The 18,835-nt window shown below is 36.3% G+C and overlaps 3 protein-coding genes across 4 annotated transcripts; 2 read left to right on the forward strand and 1 right to left on the reverse strand.

Annotated features, from left to right (window-relative positions):
- Nucleotides 1-778: 778 nt before the first annotated feature.
- Nucleotides 779-5,884, reverse strand: LOC145238114 (rab proteins geranylgeranyltransferase component A 2-like). 2 transcript variants are annotated; one of them, XM_080101179.1, is made up of 14 exons: nucleotides 5,737-5,884; nucleotides 5,357-5,518; nucleotides 5,186-5,285; nucleotides 4,661-5,039; nucleotides 4,273-4,430; nucleotides 4,120-4,205; nucleotides 3,703-3,925; nucleotides 3,364-3,467; nucleotides 3,126-3,262; nucleotides 2,895-2,988; nucleotides 2,705-2,821; nucleotides 2,419-2,588; nucleotides 1,730-1,942; nucleotides 779-1,355 (listed from the first exon to the last, which is right to left on the reverse strand). In XM_080101179.1, the coding sequence occupies exons 1-14, from the start codon at nucleotides 5,783-5,785 to the stop codon at nucleotides 1,287-1,289; spliced, it is 2,061 nt and encodes a 686-aa protein (XP_079957305.1). In that variant the 5' UTR covers nucleotides 5,786-5,884; the 3' UTR covers nucleotides 779-1,286. The 2 variants fall into 2 exon arrangements, with proteins under 2 accessions (XP_079957305.1, XP_079957304.1); XM_080101178.1 differs by having other exon boundaries at nucleotides 2,419-2,591; nucleotides 5,737-5,882.
- LOC145238115 (NEDD8-activating enzyme E1 regulatory subunit-like) lies at nucleotides 5,513-11,077 on the forward strand. The gene is made up of 7 exons (XM_080101180.1): nucleotides 5,513-5,637; nucleotides 6,106-6,305; nucleotides 6,715-6,818; nucleotides 8,276-8,492; nucleotides 8,860-9,562; nucleotides 9,957-10,143; nucleotides 10,759-11,077. The coding sequence occupies exons 1-7, from the start codon at nucleotides 5,594-5,596 to the stop codon at nucleotides 10,996-10,998; spliced, it is 1,695 nt and encodes a 564-aa protein (XP_079957306.1). The 5' UTR covers nucleotides 5,513-5,593; the 3' UTR covers nucleotides 10,999-11,077.
- A 3,014-nt stretch (nucleotides 11,078-14,091) lies between these two features.
- LOC145238873 (transmembrane protein 41B-like) lies at nucleotides 14,092-18,437 on the forward strand. The gene is made up of 7 exons (XM_080102148.1): nucleotides 14,092-14,734; nucleotides 14,898-15,003; nucleotides 15,983-16,111; nucleotides 16,370-16,463; nucleotides 16,601-16,705; nucleotides 17,088-17,258; nucleotides 17,742-18,437. The coding sequence occupies exons 1-7, from the start codon at nucleotides 14,236-14,238 to the stop codon at nucleotides 17,877-17,879; spliced, it is 1,242 nt and encodes a 413-aa protein (XP_079958274.1). The 5' UTR covers nucleotides 14,092-14,235; the 3' UTR covers nucleotides 17,880-18,437.
- The last annotated feature ends 398 nt before the right edge of the window (nucleotides 18,438-18,835 follow it).

Here is an 18,835-nt window from a genome sequence, read left to right on the forward strand (position 1 = left end):
TGTGTAAGCGAAACTTAAAAGTGTTGATCATAGTCAAATAAATTATACGTTACCGTCGTTTGGACATGATTGTGGTTTGTTGGAAATGATGGCGATCTATCAGTAAGTTTGCCTGAAACGCTCAAAGTCCCTTTAATTACTTCTCAAAACGATGTTCGACAGTTTAAGCACTTTTAAAATTGTGCGTGAAATCGCGTCGTATTGAAATTGTATTTGCGTGAATTTCTCCTCAAATCCGCTTCAAATTTCATGGCTTTAACTGCACATTATCTAGAAGGGATTTGACTTCTATCAGATGGATCGTCAGTCCATTTGTACCCACTATAGCAGGTGTGATTGGTGCGATTACGAAAATGAGTGACCGGTTCCAATGACTTTCTTATAGCCAACCGCACGTGTTTGTCACCTTTATAAGTGTTAGAGCTATTAACATTAGAACTTACAACAGACAAAGTTTGCTAAATGCTGATAGATGTCGTAGTTTATTTATTTGTTATATTTTTCTTATCGTTGGCGAGCAATCCTGAATGCGTTATGATCACAATAGCCTCCTATTTGATTGCGTTCTGTGGATCTGTAGTTGATTTGATTCAGCCGTGTAATTTGTATGAAGTTGGTGACATTTTTGTTCCTGGGTTTAAGCAATGTCCTTGCTGCACAAGTGACCGAGGCAGGTTTAGAACTTACAACCTTATGAGCACAAACCGAGTAAGAGTAAGCTAAGCACTCGACGATCTTAGCTGTTCTTAACTCGGTACAAATAAACACCCGGTTCGTATTGGTATTGACACGTGTATTTGAACATATATTGCATGCGACATTTACGTAACAATGAAGACGGCCTAGGAGGCGCACCTATAGAACAAATGTTTATACAAACTGACAAACGTAAATACAATTTCGATTTTCAATTTAAACCGCATGATTTATTGCAAAAACAAGTTTGTTGGTAAAAACAAGAGTTGCAGTGACTAAACCACCGTATTGCTTAGTAATCAAGCGGTTTAGATGAACACTTTTGAAATTTAAATCCAGACCGAATAAAAACGTTTAAAACTTCAGAAAAACAAAATTAAAATAAATAAATGCAATTAAAGCCATGTTTGATTTGCGCACAAGCAAAGGAACCGCAATCCAACTGCAATGCTTGAAGTTTGAAACAAACGACGTTTCTTCGTAAGTCGGTTAAAGTTTTGACTTCCGTTTTTTTCTGTTTTTCTTTCAGCAGTGTGCATAGTGAAGGTTAGGGTGTTTGGTGCATGAGCTTGTGCGTATCGTTTAATCGGTCACGCATCGGCGACTTCTGGATTTTGGTCGTCTTCATTTTGGGGTTGGTCCTCTTCTGCCACTGGTTGCTGCAAATGTTTGCAAAAATGAAAGTTTTTTTTTGATAAAGCTTTGCTGCTTTTAAAAAAAAATACATCAGTGTTTAAAGTAAAAAACTTATTGAAATTGGAACATTTTCATGCAAATTTTCATGCATAGTCAAATATTATATAAATGATATCTATAAATTACGTGATCTACATACATCCGAGCTCTTTAAAAGCTTTGATCATGATCGAGTTATAATGTACGACATGAAATGTTATACTTATTTTTGGCAAAAATGGATTAACTGCCAAAACCGTCGTCTTGTCAGGATTTGTAGAATTAACTTTAGTTTTTAAATATCGCGATGTCAGATAAACACATTCTGTGGTTGGTCGATGCGCGTCACGTGATCTACCTGCTCCGGTGCGTCATCACCATCTTCCACTTCCCGCAAATCCTCTGCATCGTCGACATAATCTGCTCCAGCACCATCCTCCGGACTTTCTTCCACTCTTGCTCCGTTGCTCTCAGTGTTGTATCCTTCGTCGTCGAACACGATTTCTTCTGGATCCGGAGCACGAGGGAGGAATTCGTCGTCGGGACAAATTCTCTCGAATAATTCTCTCGCCTGGAAAGGTCAATGCGTTACATGCGACAACAGCAACTAGGACTAGTAACGTTTCGACTTTTTTAAACTGACAATATGGTGGTACAGGCTCATGAGAGTGTCCGATGTAATTTTATCGTGATAATGCCATTGACTTCATCATTTTTCATTGCCTACTAAATACAGCCATTTATCTTGATCATGGTGAGGAGTGAGATGTAATTACCAATAAATTTTATTTTTTAACGATTGAATTATAGTGAAACCTGCTGGAATCGTCTAGTAAATTAAATCTCAAGGCTATATAAGATGAAGATGGACATACATTCATAAATGTGGTCATCCCTGAAGCGTTCATGCAGGCCAGCGACCACAGCCCACTAAAATTATAAATAGCACGCCAGGCCGAATAAAGACGTTGGACCGAATGAACCTGGTGCAATTCGCCCATGCGTACTAAGATTTATTGAAACTTTGGATTTCATTTCAAAACTCGCCTCTTCCATAGTTTTGTCGAATCCCAATTCCATTCCTGGGCCGCGCGCTACATACAAGTTGCTAGGTAACGCATCACGTGTCACACCGTCTTCCATCATGTCGAAGTAGGAAGACCAAAGAATGTGAGGTTTGGCGTCGTCAGTCGACTCTGCGTCGCCACCCTGTGGAACTTATGCACAAAATAACGTTTGCATTATCAAGGTCTGTAATCAAGTTGTGCTAATAGAACAAAATAAAAAAAATCGTACAAAGTCAATAAATACACAATAAATCTAGTATTTTTACCTTCAGCATCTGCATGTCCTGCAAAAAGTATCTGCTCCACCTCTTTGAACTTCTCTCTCGGATTACAAACCTGGTTATCATTGTTTGGGGCTGATGACAGCAAAGCGTGAACCAGATCTGCGAATTAAAAACGTGAATTGGTCAAATATAGTTTAAGCATCCTTTAATATTCGAATAATCTGTTACTCACGATATTTGGAAGGACAAACGCAGCATTGTGGACCTGCCTCGATAACACGAACAGAACCTCTGCTGCCATCTGGAGGAAGTGTGATCAGCGAAACCTGTTCAAATACAACGTAAGATCCTTATTCTAAAATCAAACAGGGAAAGGATGGTGTCAGGGACCATGTCTTTTCGAGTTTGTATATTTATGAAATCCAAACAGTCAATATTTTTTGTGTTTCTGTAAAATACTTACGTGCTCTTTGTCCGAAGCAAGAACAGACTTGTCTGTGACGTAGACCGCACGTGACACGCTGCTGGCAAATTCACAACGATACGAGTCGGGAACGTTGCTCTCATCCACTATCAAGTGTTTGCATTTGATCTTCTGACCTGTCAAAAAATAAAAATGCAAGAATCTACCGTGTCTTAGCCTAGGTAAACAATGCAAACATCATGATTTAGTTTAGTGTGTTATGCACTTTTCCTCTTACCTTGTGAATCAATGATTGCTGTGCATTTTCCACTTTCTGTGTTCAAGACAAGGCCCACAGCATTTCGTCGCAAGCAGAAAGTTCCTCCAAAAACAGCACTTAACCTTGGATCAAACAACGCAAAGAAATAAAAAACTTGTCCAATAACAAGTTAAACTCGAAAATGCTTTGTCCAAGAATAGGGCACAGATATCATTCTTGAAGGTGATGAAACTTTTTTTAAATTTTAAAATCTATTAGTCCACAGTACAAGGATAAAAAACAGGATACTTTGTACCATGTAGTTAACTTGTCTCAGATTATATCAACAATGAATTCAAGCTAAGATATACAGCTAACCTGGAAAATGCCTGAGGCAATTCACCAACACCATACATAGGCCACAGAAATGCACTGTTGCCATAGCGACCAAGGCTCTGAAGAAACTTCTTAGTAGCTTTTAACCCTTCAATAGTGGTGCTTGTCTCTTTAACCATGGCAATTGAATGCAGAATAAATTGTTGAGCTTTCTCGCTGAGCCTCTTGGAACAAAGAAACTCAAGAAAAAGTCTGTCTTCAAACTCTACACACAAAAAAAGCATTTAAACTTGATGTAAAGCATAAGAATTATAGCCTAATATATAAGGAAATGTATGACCAAAAATGGCTACCTTGCCATATGGGTATGTTTGGGAGACCAGCTGATTCAGTATGATGCCTTTAATAGGTCTGGTGTACTACGATTCAAAAAAAGCTACATAAGAAAGTCAATAATACCTTCATACTCTTCAGGGTGGGCTTCATAATTTGCACATAGTGTGAGAACGCGCATAAGAATCCTTTTTTCAATGACAGTTACAAACCTACAAAAAACAAATATCTGTCAACACCCAATTAATTATCCTTTAACATAAAATCATAAATTTTTACTTGCTGCTAAAAACATCTGCTCTGGAGCAAGGAACAGGTTGCAGATGGTCTTGGCCTGATAACAGTGTAAGAGTTCTTGAAACATTGCGAAACTCCAAATATCTCGAAACATTGGATTGTATAAGCAACTCCACCAGTTTTCCACGAGAAAACATAACCTGATAAACAGGACAGTTCATTGCTTTGTCAACTGCTGGTTTAATTATGTGCCTGTGTAGTTTCATCTAATTTTATCCAATTTGTCTGTGTAGTTGTTGAACCAAGTATTGCCTACATGCCGACAAAGAAAGATGCTATTCCCAATTAATTATAAAGGAAAAAAACTTTTGTTTAATTTAATGTCTAATTTGCGTATCTGGCCACCATTTCAAGTTGACATGTATCTTACCTTAGGTGCAAGGTCAACGTTAAACCTTCTCCATTGGTCATAAAATTCATCAAATGATGGAAATTTGTAAGTTTGTTTTACTTCATCCTTCATAGCCACAGGAGATGGGGGTTCTTCTGTTTTAGTTTCTGCATCATTATCGCCTACATTTTCCCCACAACTTTTATTGTCATCCTCTGTGACTTCAGCAACAGGCAAAGATTCATTTGTTTCTATTGTTTCAGCATTAGGCTTTGGAGCAGAATTATCAGGGATTTTAGTTGGTAAACTTTGGTCTTCTTGACTACCAGTGGTGTCATCATTATCAGATGTGGGCTTTGGTGAAGGAACTTGATTTTGCTCTACATCTTTAGGTGATGCTGTTGTTACTTTATTTTTCCTAGATGCAACAAACAATCAAATACAAATCCCAATTTTTTCACAAAATTAAAATATTTCTTAAAAAATGTAAACTTGATGATTCTGGACATTACAATTGCATGGGTAAAAATGTTAACAGAATGAGAATTCAACAAGTACATTTACCTCAAGTTACAGATAAGGGAACCTTCTTTAATAAGCTGCCTTTGACTAGAAACAGGAATAAAAGTTTCATCCTCAGTAACTAAAGCTACTGGATCAAATTCTGACAAATAAAATCCAATAAAAATTTTAATGCACTTTAGACTTTAGTATTTATAAATTCTGTATATTTACCTTTTCTATTTATTTCCACAATTCCTCCAGAAGCAATAAACTCATCAAAATCTTTTATGTTAAAAGAAGCCCAGTTGCCTCCATAAAATTTGTTTTGGTCAATGTGCAAAACAGACTTTCCGATTCTGGAAAAAGCTCCTGACAGAACAGACTCTGTTAAACCTGGACGAAAAACAGTCAGATTAGAAAATTTCAAGTTGACCAAAATAGATAATCTAATGTGTAACAATTGGTGTGATGCTAGCACAACTGTCTCAGGTTAGACCAGCAAAAAATTTAAGGTAAGTTTGCAGCTGAAAACATAATGTGGTGTGCAAAAGTTGGTGTATTGCAAAAACTAATGACAGTTTAAACAACGCTTAGACGGTAAAAATACATACCAGTTCCAATCAAAATAATGTCAAACTCTTCAGGCAAGGGCTCCTCCATCTATGTTGTTTCGGTTTTTATCTCGAAATATTCAAGAACTAATGCTAAAGTTAAAAACAAAAACTGCTTTTGTTTGTCTGATCTGACAGATGTGAGAAAATCCCCTTGGGGCTTTTTTCCGTATAAAATAACACAAACGAATTACCACCATTACACAGAAGTTATTAGAACTTCTAATTATATGAAATGTTCTGACGGGGAATATTGTTTATTTTGTGTTGAACTCAACATTAGTTTATTTATGATGTCCAAAATAGGACAGCAAACTTGATTTTACATTTTCCGTAGTTTTAACGACAGCACAGCGGATTTCTTCGTAGGTTTGGGTTTTTTCAACAAGGGCCGCTCTGCTTTGACTTACAGTACGAAAGTGTGCAAATGGCAGAAAAGGAAAAGAAATACGACAGACAATTGCGTCTCTGGGGAGACCACGGACAACGTGATTTGGAAAATGCAAGTGTTTGTCTTATTAACGTCACTGCAACGGGCACAGAAACTTTGAAAAACCTTATACTACCAGGTAAAGTAAATTTGATTTGTTAGCATTTTTACATTTTGTTGTTGAACATATTTGTGCACTACAACGTTTTTTTTGGACAGGATTAGTGAGAAACAAAATATGATCAGTGGTGGAATTCAAATTTTTTGTCAGGCAGTTCTGTCACAAACGTCATCTTTTTCAGCCGGTTCTGTTACAAAAAGTCATATTTCCATTGACAGTACCCAGTAATGCTAACCTGCTCACTGATCTTATAAAATTTCATGAGACAGTTCTCTTGAACTGGTGCGAACCGGCTGAATCCCACCACTGGATATAACCTAAAAATAATTAAATTTGTGGCAATATGGCAAATGCTAATCGTTCGTAAGAGCATAAAATGGCTTGTTTGGTTTGTGCTGCATTATTTTCTAATTAAAATGTACACAAGGAATTGGAAATTTTACCATTGTGGATGGTGGCAGAATTTCTGGTCAAGATGCTGGCAACAATTTTTTTCTTGATCCTGAAAAAATTGGCGAATACAAATCTAAGGTAGATAAAGTAATTTTTATGGTCTGAAACAAATGTATATACTTGTACACAGTGGCGTATCCAAGGGGGGGTTTTGGGGGTCCGGACCCCCCCCCCCTTTTCAAAAAGTTGTGCGTAAATTAAATAGGCCAAAATCGTTCCGTTTACCACTGCGTGATAACAGGGAGTCGTTATCTCAAAGACGTGAGCCTTCAATCTCTTGTATTCGCTTGTTATCTAATCGTCAATTGTGACGTAACAAGGGTTTAATAAGGAGGTTTATGCGCTAACAATCGGAAAGTTACGTTCCGGCTAGGACGCTGATACCAGTTTCTTGCTAAATGGTAACTGCACTAAGTGCAACATATCAAACTGTTTTTGCATTTGAACAATGTAAAAGTGTTAAAAACGTGTAATGTTGTGTTGCTTTGATCCGCCAAACACGTAATAGTTTGTCAAAAACATTAGATCGATGTAAATCGAGTTATGTTATTAGGGTAATTTGTTACTTGCCAGGCACAAACCAGGCACAAAAAAAAAGGATTACCGCTTCAGCAAGAGATTTAGTTCTTTAGAAATTGGACCCTGTTTTTTTAAGCAACGATTTTGATTACCTGACAGTCACGCTTATTTTGCAGTTGCAGTTTGGCTGAGTAAGCTAGATAGCAGCGGCGAAATCAGAAAACTACAAAGCTTTCGCTAAAATTACCTGTTCTTCCTGTCAATTAGATGGGTAGAGAAACCGCCAATTTTGGAAAAAGTGCTTTGCCGCATAATGCGTCGTTTTGAACGACGTGTGACATCATAATGACATCATTGGGGATTTCCCCCAAAAAAATTGTTGGACCCCCCCCCTTTAAAAATTTCTGGATACGCCCCTGCTTGTACATCGTTTAATCACTTTTTAAACAACAAATCATTTTTTTTTGCCATAATTTTGGGATCTAATGATGATTTGCGAGTTATTGTTTCATCAATTTGTCATGCACATAGAGTGTATCTGTATACACCATATACTTTTTTAAAACATAAATAAAATTGGCTGCAAATTTCAAATCGTTTACGGCCAGTAAATAATGGCTGCTTACAGCTGTTGTTCGTGTTTGCAGTTTCGTGGGCTCAGCAAGGGTGGTGCTAAATACTGCATGGTATATCGACAAGAATATTGCATTATGTGTAAAATGTGAGAATACAAGCCCCAACAAGGGTAAAATTACACCAGATTTTAGTGTTATTTCCATTACAAATAGTCACCTGACACGAATATCTCTAACTGTCAGTGGTTCAAAAATCTGGAAAACTATAGTTTTTGCAAAAGCATATCCATGTCCTTTAAAACTGCCTACCTTGTGATAGCATGCAATAACATGTAATATCATGTAGTCACATACAGTATTTAGTACTAGCGGCAATTTTCTTTCCAAATTAAAGTTTAACCCTGCTACTTATAAAACCTCCAAACATATTTTCTGCATTAGGTGGCAATGGAACTCCTCCAAGAACTGAATCCCGATGTTAAAGGAGAATATGTTGAAGAAGATGTCTCTCAGTTACTGGAGCGGACCCCACAGTTCTTCACTGGGTTTTCAGTTGTTATTTCAGGATCCCTTACACTGACAGTCCTGAAAAAACTGGCAGCTTTACTCTGGCCGCACAAAGTTCCTCTTGTTGTTTGTTTATCATATGGATTCCTAGGTATAAAAGAGTTGATGTATCGTTTCAATTGTAACTGTCTTGTATTGTTTTTGTTACCACTTACAATGTAAACTAGAAGATTTATTATGGGTTTCCTTCTTGAAAGGGGGTAATTAGTTTTAAACATTATTGTTTACATCAGTTTTTTTAAATGTTTTGGTCAAGTAAGTGTTGTTAAATCACATTTAATCATACATATCATAATAAATAGGTATCTGAAGTTATGCATGTTCTTTGAACCTTCCCCCTTGATTAGTTAATTAACAGACTTGAAATGTAAATGTTCCTGTTACGTAATGGTGTTGCTTCTGGTTTGATAAACTGTTTCTGATATTTTATAATGAATAGTATGTGCTTTTTTAAACAGGTTACATTCGAATTGCTGTCGAAGAACATGCTGTGATTGAGTCTCATCCTGACAATGCACATGAAGATTTGCGTTTGGATGATCCCATAGAAGACTTTGTAAAGTTTTGTGACTCCATAGATTTAGAATCATTAGACAAAAAGGACCATTCCCACACACCTTACTTGATCATTTTGTTCAAGTATTTGCAAACTTGGAAAAATGACCACAATGGCCAAGTACCAAATACTTGGAAGGAGAAAAAACAATTCAAAGCTGCAATCCTTGCAGGTGTTAGAAAAAATGCAGAAGGAGTTCCTGAAGATGAAGAAAATTATGATGAAGCTGCAAAGCATGTCAACACAGCTTTTGTACCCAATAAGATTCCTCCAGAGTTAAAAGCCATACTTGATGACCATAAATGCTTAAACATTACAGATTCTAGCAGTAACTTTTGGATTTTGGCCAACGGTCTTAGGCAATTTGTGCAAAATGAAGGCAGTGGCTTTTTACCCTTGCGCGGTTCCCTTCCAGATATGACATCAGACTCTGAGCGCTATGTAAAGTTGCAAAACATATACCAGGCAAAAGCTGCACATGACATGCAGATTGTTTCCAACTATGTTTCGCATGCCTGCTCCAGCTTGGGCTGTGGAAATGGTCGGGTATCAGAAAGAGACCTCAAGAGATTCTGTAGAAATGCCCATTTTCTGAGAGTTCTAAGGTAAGCACTATAGATTAGTGCCAGGATTTGGCCTATTCCCAATTCTGTCATGTTTTTTTTTTCATTTTTGTATCCTAGCCCTGGTTATGTAGTGGTGGCACTCAACTTTGTGTGTTACCACGTAATAACACAGTTTTAATGAAAGAAAAACACTTAATATGAAAACAATACGCTTTGGGCTATTTGGATTGAGGTGGGTGTTTGTAATTAAAATAACAGTCTCAGATACCCTGGCCAATCCTTTATTAACACATGTGGTATCATGCAGTGTTTAGTACCACCCGTTATATAATTTCCAACAAAGATAAAAGCATGAATAAAATTTCATGCATGTATGCAAAACAAAAACTCTAGAAAAACTGTTATATATGTTTGTCAACTTTTGCATTCGCAGAACCAGGTCCTTAGAGGAAGAATACAAGCAGCCATCAAAGGCAGTCATCGATGAATTCACATCAGATAGCAATTCTGATGCACTGTGGTATGTTCTGTGGAGAGCTGTTGAAATGTTTTACACAACACATGGGAAGTATCCCGGTATAGAAGACGAAGAGTTGGAAATGGATGTCAGCAGAATGAAGGTAGCAATCAGAATAAAAAATAGCATTTTTGTGTGTGCGAAACAAAGATTAACTAACACACAAATAAACTTCGTTAATGACTTATCCTAGTGGTTCACAACCAGGGGGGAATTCCCCACTAAGTGGGAATTTTGTAATTTGTAGGGGGGAATTTGTGTCACAATATTAATCTCTTACTGGTTGTCTTTGCTATGGGTTATTGCTGCATTTGCCATATATGAGCTGAGAAAAAGTTTGTAGGGGGGATAAGATTTAAATATCGACTAAAAGGGTGCAGAGGACAAATAAGGTTGGAAACCACTGACTTATTCAACTTGCATAGCATATTTTCATCATACTTTGTAACAAATGATAGGCTTTGAGAATCACAATGTTGGGTAGTTTAACCAAATATGCCATTAACTTGATTTATCTGTACTGCAGGATGAAATAACATCTGAAATTTGTAAAAGTTTAAGTAAGGCAGTTATTTTGCCCTTTAAAGTACATGTGTTGCACAACACATTTTAATGACTGTGACACTCAAATAAAGGTTTGTACCTTGGCGTTCAGAATATTTGGAACTGTGCATTGTGAACATAACGAAGTTTATATTTTTTTATCACTTATTTTCAGTCCTTTGTCAAAGACCTGATGAAGTCGTGGGGAATCCCAGGTGCCATAGAAGCCGTATCAGACGATTCGTTGCAGGAAATTTGCCGATGCGGTGCCGCCGAAATTCATTCAGTGGCTGCCTACATGGGTGGGGTGGCAGCCCAGGAATGCATTAAACTGATTACTGGCCAATATGTACCGGTATCTGGAGCTTATATCTACAATGGCCTGAAGTCAACGTCCTTGACCCTAGCTGTGTGATCAAGTTCAGTTTCAATTCCACTTGAAGTTCATGTTTGTAGATTTCTTTTTCGCAAATATAAGCTGCAATTGCTCGCTATATGAGATTAACAGCAGACAAATCCTATTGCTTATTGGGCAAATTTCAAGTGACATGGTCGTGTGCCTGTTTAGGTAGACCCATGTGTACATTGCGGGATCCCAGGGGTTGCTGCCTTATCTGGATGAATAGGTTGTGCATTTATGGCTCGTAATGCAATCATAGGCGCCGAGTGTGTGGCAGACATGGGGCCATTCGTCATTCATATTCAAATACAGGTTTTGCCGCTCTCGTGTTGTATTCGAAAGATTTTTTCTTTTTTTCCCGGTAATACACGAATACAATTCGAATAGTTGAAATAGTTGAGCGAATTGCTTTTTTTATTAACGTGAGAATTCGAAAAATCGAATACATGGCTAATACATTCGCTCGAATGCAATTCGAATTGTTGTTTACGGTTTGAATACCATTCGAATTGTTAATAGCTTTTATATGACAAATTTACTTTGTTGTGGTGCAAAGCAGACCGTTTCATTATGTTGCGATTATGCGCAATCAGTCGACTTCTTTTGTCAATTTGGGTTGGAAGCAGAGCGGTATTGTCCGACAAAGGAAACTCATAACATTCCACACGAAGTTGCATTAGATTTTCCGAATTTACAAAACAAAAACAAATAAAGTGGCCAGCAAAACAATTTATTCAAATAGGAGCATGTTTCAGCTGATGTGCCCTTGTGCCTGGCGTTTGTTTGCAAGACGAATAACCATAGATAACTATGATCACACAGTGCTTTCCGTACATAAATATTTTGACAGTTAAAACCAACACAATAAAAAAACACAAATGGATATTTTATACCCCGTAGAGCGTAGATTTAAAATGATCAAAAAATTACTTTAACCGAATTCTTTTGATTTCCATGTGGTGTGAAAGCAAAGAACGGGTGAAAGTGGTCATCAAAGCGGGTAGAGCTACTAAGTACTAACACTGAGCTTCACCTTTGGCCCGACCTGGGAACTTCTGGTAGGTAGCGCAAAAGAGCATAGGCGTTTATGGTGCTGTTACAGCAATTTGGGTTTATGGTAAGAATAATTGCTGAGTCAGCACCCAAAACGCCTATGCTCTTTTGCGCCACCTACCAGAAGTTCCCAGGTCGGGCCAAAGGTGAAGCTCAGTGTTAGTAGCTCTACCCATCAAGCGTGACAAGCGTCAAAATTGGATTCGTGTTGTAGATTTTTTGCTGATGCGATTGTCATTATCATTAAACTTATAAGTTTATACTCCGCATATTTGTTTGCGTCTTTGCGAACGAGCAAAGAAAGTTGGCGCTTATCGGTTGAGCCCAAGTTTGTCTTCAAACAAAGTCAATAATGCGGTTACGTGTGATCTGTGATGCTTATGCGAAATATAAAAAAACGAATTTAAACGCTGGCACACTAGAACAGTAAACAAAGGAAAACTGGAAGAAAGAAAAGTTGTTTATCTCTAAAAGCAATGAAAATGAGCAAACAAAGTGAAATGTTCCAACCTGATGTCTCCATAATGAGATTGAAATTGTGAAACACAGAAAAATAGGAAGGAAAGTGAAAGTGATTTATCGGTTATCATACAAAACAAGTTGATACTATATAATGTAGTTTTATACAAACTGTTTTGAAAACTTAAGGGAAAAATTGTTCTTGTCCTTTTTCGTATCCGTTTTTGTTTGTTACTCGTATAAATCATTTCATTTTCTAGCCATTTTAAATCTTTTTTTACATGATATAGATCAAAATACAGAAAAGCAGGAAAAATGGGAAATGATTTTTATTAGTTATCATGCAAATTTACTGCCATAACTGGCATAATTTTTCTGTATGGTTTCTGAAGCTGTTTTCTAGATCAGTGTCTTTGGTTTAGTGTTTTGTACTGTTCTATCATTTTATAAGTGCTGATTCAAAATTATTGTTGTACAATACCAATTGTTTCAACGCAATTTATTGACTATAAAGAACTGTTTTTGACAGCAGCAGCAAGAGGCAACAGCGTGTTATGTTGTGTTTTTACAATAATCTTGTTTAAACAGGCTAATGTAAATACTTTCTATAATTTCCTGAATGGTTAATTTTTGTGCCCCCAAAATAAAACCCACTGAAAAGAATAGAAATGGCTCAACGACGAGGAATTTCAAATCTTAAAGATGAGGGATCTGTTGAGCCAAGATCACAAGCACAAACAACATTGACCAAAGGTAACACTTAAATACAAACACTGTAATGCTTCTATCTATGTCTGGCTGCACTAGATTGGTAGTTAAATACTTAACCAGCACCAGTCATGGTATTAACAATCTAGCATAACATAAATGTATTAAGGATGTTTTAAAAACTCTTCGCCTAATGTGGACAAAACAGGGGGTACATTTGATTTGTAAAATGGGGAGGCTTGAACATATCAACATCATTAATTGGATCTTTGCCTAATCCAGACAATTTTTTTTTGTCCAAACGGATTAATCGAGGTTTACTCTATGTTTAAAATTTGAATGTTTAGACTTAAGACATTAAACTTGGCTAGCCTAATTTGCTGCTTTTGTTTTGAAAGTGCAGTCCACTGCCATTTCCTATATATCATAGGAAGGCAATAAAGTAATAAAAGTGTGACAGTTGACCCACCTGCCTGGTAGGTGATGTCTGTTGGAACATATGTAGAAATATGCTAATGCTAAGTTCAAATCAATTTGATATGCATTATGGAATAAGACATAATACTGAATGGTATCTAAGCTAAGTTTAAACTAATAGCGCTATGTCTACATTGGTAAACTTTGTCTCCAAGATAATACTATTGGTAGAGGTTTGAAAAAAAGGTGATTGAGAGCTGATTTCTGTATTTGTAGCAATGCCTTGGTGATCACATTGTTTGCTAGTTAAGGTCATAAACTTACACCAGTTCAAACTGCATAATGTTTGTTTTGGTTGTGCAATCAAATATGCTTAGGAACCTTATTACAGCAGGTAGTTTACACCCTTGACAGTTTTGCCAGTTGGGCCTGTCAGAAGAATGTTGAAATCATAAAGGGTCAAAGTCCACAGTCCAATCTGAAGCACTCACTTGTTTATCCCTCTCAGATTTTGTCCAAAAGAGTAGGTCAGTAGTTCCATCAGAGCAAGCTTCTTGATCTGGTTGTTTGTGTGCTGACTTGAATTTCTAGTTTTAGTAATTAAAAAAGGTATAAATGGACAATTTTGTTGGCATTATGGAATGGTACAGCAAGTGGTTAGAGTTTAGAAGTAAGCCTTTGCTCCCGTTGACACTCAACAAAGATGAATACAGCAGTTCCAGCTTCTCAAATTTTCTTCAACGGTCAAAATGCAATGCTCCGAATCAAACTGAAGAGCATGAGATTGCTATACAGGCTACTGGCACTGATTTTAGACACCGAAGAAAAACCCAGTTAATGAGCGTTGCCTTCCCTGCATATTTGAACAATGGTGCTTCAGGTGTTAAGACTAGTGGAGGTAGAAGACGTTCATCTTTACTGGAAAGTTTGGAACAAACAATGGAATTAATGTCAGCTGAAACTAAGTCACCTCGTTTGACATATCCCAAAAGCAGATTGCGACACAGCAGATCAAGTGATGGAGATTTTGCTATGTCATATTTGCCAGTTCCTGTTTATGAACTTAACACTCCAAAAGCATTAGACACCACTGTTAAACAAGTTGTCCCTAAAGGTAGTTTTTATATCTGTTTTCCAAGCTATTTTCTATATTGTCCGTGCAGTTTCCTACTGCATATGTGGTTGGCAATACGACAGTCATTAGTATAGTTTACAATTAAAACTTAAAAACGTTTTTTTAAGATGTATATGTAAACAAATCTTTTTTTGTTTTTTAGAAAAAAGTGGTTCAACATGGACGTCAGTGATTGCAATCACTCTTATTTTTCTTGCTGCCATTTTCCTTTTATTTACAGTGTACCGCAACTTCCCAGAGCTGAAGCCGTAAGTAGTTAAACTTTAATATCTGTAATTGTACAACTCTACAGCAAACATTAAAATATATGACTACTGCTATTAGAACCTGTATATAGTTGTGGATTAATAGTTTATGCTACTGTGTATGGCTGTTATCAAATAAAGGTTTTGAATTTTTCAAATAATCAAATAATTTTTTTCCTTTCAAATCAAATAGTCAAATAATTCAAATAATTTAAAAATCCAACAATGTAAGGCCCAGAACCGTTAAAGAATAGGGGTATTTAAAACTTATTAAACATAAATGCAAGGTGGTTGTGCTCTTAGTCATTAAATCGATGCTAAACCTTTTTTAATAAAATAAATTAGTACAGACATTTAGTTATTCTCCGTAATTTGGCAGAGCCATGTATTCTCCACAGGTATTTTTTTCACATTATTTAACAGATTTCTCTGGGACACTTGGTTAATTTAAACTTTGGTTTTTAACATTTTAATCACTTGCTTAAATAACCTTAAATGTAAATGTTACTAGGTGTAATTAATACCAAAATATAAGCTAAAAAGTAAATTATCATGCTTGAGTCCAATATATTTTGGGAAAGGGTATATAATGCTGGAAACACATGTTGCATATCTTTTGTTTACACTCAATTTCATAAAAATATCACCAATTTGTCAAAATAAATTGATTTTGCATCTAAATTAAGATTTACTGCATAGGAAAAAATGTTTGATTATTTGAAATTGCGTAAAAAATTATTTGTTTGATAACAACCCTACTACTGTGTATCAAAAATTGCCATCACAAGGTACCTATAACAGCAAAAAATAATACATTAAATATTGTTTCTTCGGCCAAGACTAAAGTCTACATGTGTGGCTTTGATCATGTACTTATACTATTTTTTACTTAAATGTTAGGTATAAAAATAGAAGCATGTCTGTTGCACTCAACATGTATGCATGAGAAAGGGTTTAAAGTTTTTGTCTGCTTTTGTAACAGAGAAGAAAAGGAGAAAGTGAAATTGCCAAGAGACATGGAAGATGCCAAAGAGTTGGGTAGAGTTCTGTCCAAATACAAAGACACATACTACTTTGAAGTGATGTCAGCATTCTTTATCACATACATTTTGTATCCTTTGAAATTTATTATGCCTACATTTTAATGTAAACAATGCCAGCACTGTGTCAATCATAGCATACATTTAGAATCATGTTACAGCCAACATTACATTGTTAGTAACATGTATAACAACTGTGTGGTAAGCTTTTGTTTGTTTTGAATCACGCTCTTGCAAAAGTCATTATATTACTCATACATGTTTGTTGTTGTATTGATACACGTTACTGTAAACAAAACCATCATTTTTCTTGACTGTCATGCTTCTAGCCTCCAAACCTTTGCGATTCCAGGCTCCGTGTTCCTCAGTATTTTGTCAGGATTTCTCTATCCCTTTTACATTGCCCTGTTCCTAGTTTGCCTGGTAAGTAGCTTCTAAATAAGTCACCTGTGTTAAAGATTCCATACACTATTTAAAATCCACAGAGCCTTTCATATTTAGAGTGTCTACTTTTACTGCACAAAACCTCATTAAAAATTGAACTAAAATTTGCTTTGCAGTGTTCTGGCATTGGAGCTACTGGCTGCTACATGATTTCCTATTTTATTGGCAAACCTCTCGTCAACAAATACCTCAAGCAACGAGTTGAAAAATGGAACACTGTGGTAAATATATACATGATAAAACAGGATATTTAATTGGTGGTATTCAAATTCTTTTTATGTAAAGAACTAAAAATACACCTTGGTGGGAGTGGCCTAAATGTCTTGTGAAAATATTCTGCTGTAAGCGCCCAGTGTGAAAGCAGATCGTATGCCTACTACTGGTTGGAAAGATGATGTACAAACGACTATTAACGTATTAGGCAATGATTTTGTTGCACTAGCTTTAAAAAACAAAAAAAAATCTTTAATACAATTGAAAATCTGGGAAAGTAAAAAACTAAAAATCGTTTCCGTTGTTGTATTTGTTTATTTATGTTGTAGACTTTTGGGGCTAAGTAGTATGAACAAAAACTGTTCTTTAATTGTTGGTCTTTCTTTTTAGGTAGATGGTCAACGGGAACATTTGTTTAACTACTTGCTTTTCCTGAGAATCACTCCTTTTTTGCCAAACTGGTTCATAAACATTGTTTCTCCTGTTATTCATATACCAGTGTGGCTCTTTTTTTCAGCCACTTTCATCGGTGTGGCACCTTTATCATTCATTGCAATACAGGTTAGTAATCACAAAATCTTACAGAAGCTTGAATCAAACAAGAAATGTATTTTATTTTATCCATAGTGTGATTTACCTCTGACCAAAATGTGCTCATACTCTTTGTGTGTGCATTGTTCATTGTACATGCGTTTTAGACCAGTAGTTTTTCAAGTGTGTAAGGAGCTGCAATAAACGAATTAAAACAGAATGCAGGATAACAGCAAACAAATATAATAATCTTAAGTGGTTTTCTGAGGTCCGGTGAGGGCCGCAAAATAGTAGTTGGAAGCCGTATGCAGCCCCGCGGTTTAGCCGCAGTTGAGAATCACTGATTTAGACTAATGCTCTTTTTGCATTGTGAAACTGTCAAAAATGAATTTGAAATGTAACCACATAGGGTTGTTGCATTACCTCAACACTAACTGATCCCACATAATACAGGTCTTTTTGTTTCAACATTGGATGGGTAAATTTTTTTAATATTATATGTATATTTCACAGGCTGGAACTACTTTATACCAATTAACTACAGCTGGCGATGCAATATCATGGACGGGGGTTGGAGTTATGGCAGTGCTAGCTGTTTTATCACTGCTTCCTGTTTTATTAAAAAACAAATTAAAAAACAAGTTTGAATGATTTCATGTACGTTTGCCGTTTTATCATCTCTAGTTGCAATAGGTTTTCATACGTATTTTTGAGCGATTGTCGAGCAGTGGATGTATTGATTTCAGCGTTAATCAGTTGGCACATCAGTAAAATGGTGGTCCTTTAAACTGGTGCAAGTGATCACAGCGTCTAACAACATGACCTGACAATAAAGTCAGTGAAATAATGCACCTATTGTATAAATTTTCTGTATGACTATTGCTTTGGAAACAGGTTGACAAGCTAAAGTTTTCAGATGTGTTTTTGCGAACTTTTTATTTATTGTTTGTGATTTATTTTGCTGCCTATTGTTCAGCGTTTAATGTTGTGTGTTTAAAACGAGGCACTAGACCAAGCTAAGCAGTTTACAGGTAATTTGGATATTTGGCAAAGCGAGTAACAACTGCAGGTTAACCAAAATATGCAAACTGTGGTACGTTTGAAGTGTTTTTAAAGATGTCCTTTTAAAGTGTTTTATGTTTGTTGGATTGTCTTGTTTAAAATGTGTTGTACTGAATGTAAAATACAATTGGACGTTTTCACTAGTAATTTCTTGTTTTAAAAGCATTGAATTCGTGGACTGAAAGGCACAAAAAGAGTGTTAGTGGTGAGAAAAAATATTTAGAAGCAGTGGTGGGATTCAAATTTTTTGTCAGTCGGTTCTATCACAAAAGTCATATTTTTCAGCCAGTTCTGTTACGAAAAGTCCATTGACAGTAACCAGTAATGCTAACCGGTTCGCTGATCTCATAAAATTTCGTGAGACGGTTCTATAGAACCGGTGCGAACCGGCTGAATCCCACCACTGTTTAGAGGTAATTAAGGTCATAGAAGTTAAACTTTCTTGGTAAAGTCACCTGGGTGCGACAAAAGTATACAAGAATCGGATTGTTGAGGGTTCAAAGTCAAACTTACAGTAAACATGGCCGGTTCCTAACCACGATCAT

Source organism: Phallusia mammillata, chromosome 7, assembly GCF_965637545.1.
Source record: "Phallusia mammillata chromosome 7, kaPhaMamm4.hap1.1, whole genome shotgun sequence".
Taxonomy (NCBI): Eukaryota; Metazoa; Chordata; class Ascidiacea; order Phlebobranchia; family Ascidiidae; genus Phallusia; species Phallusia mammillata.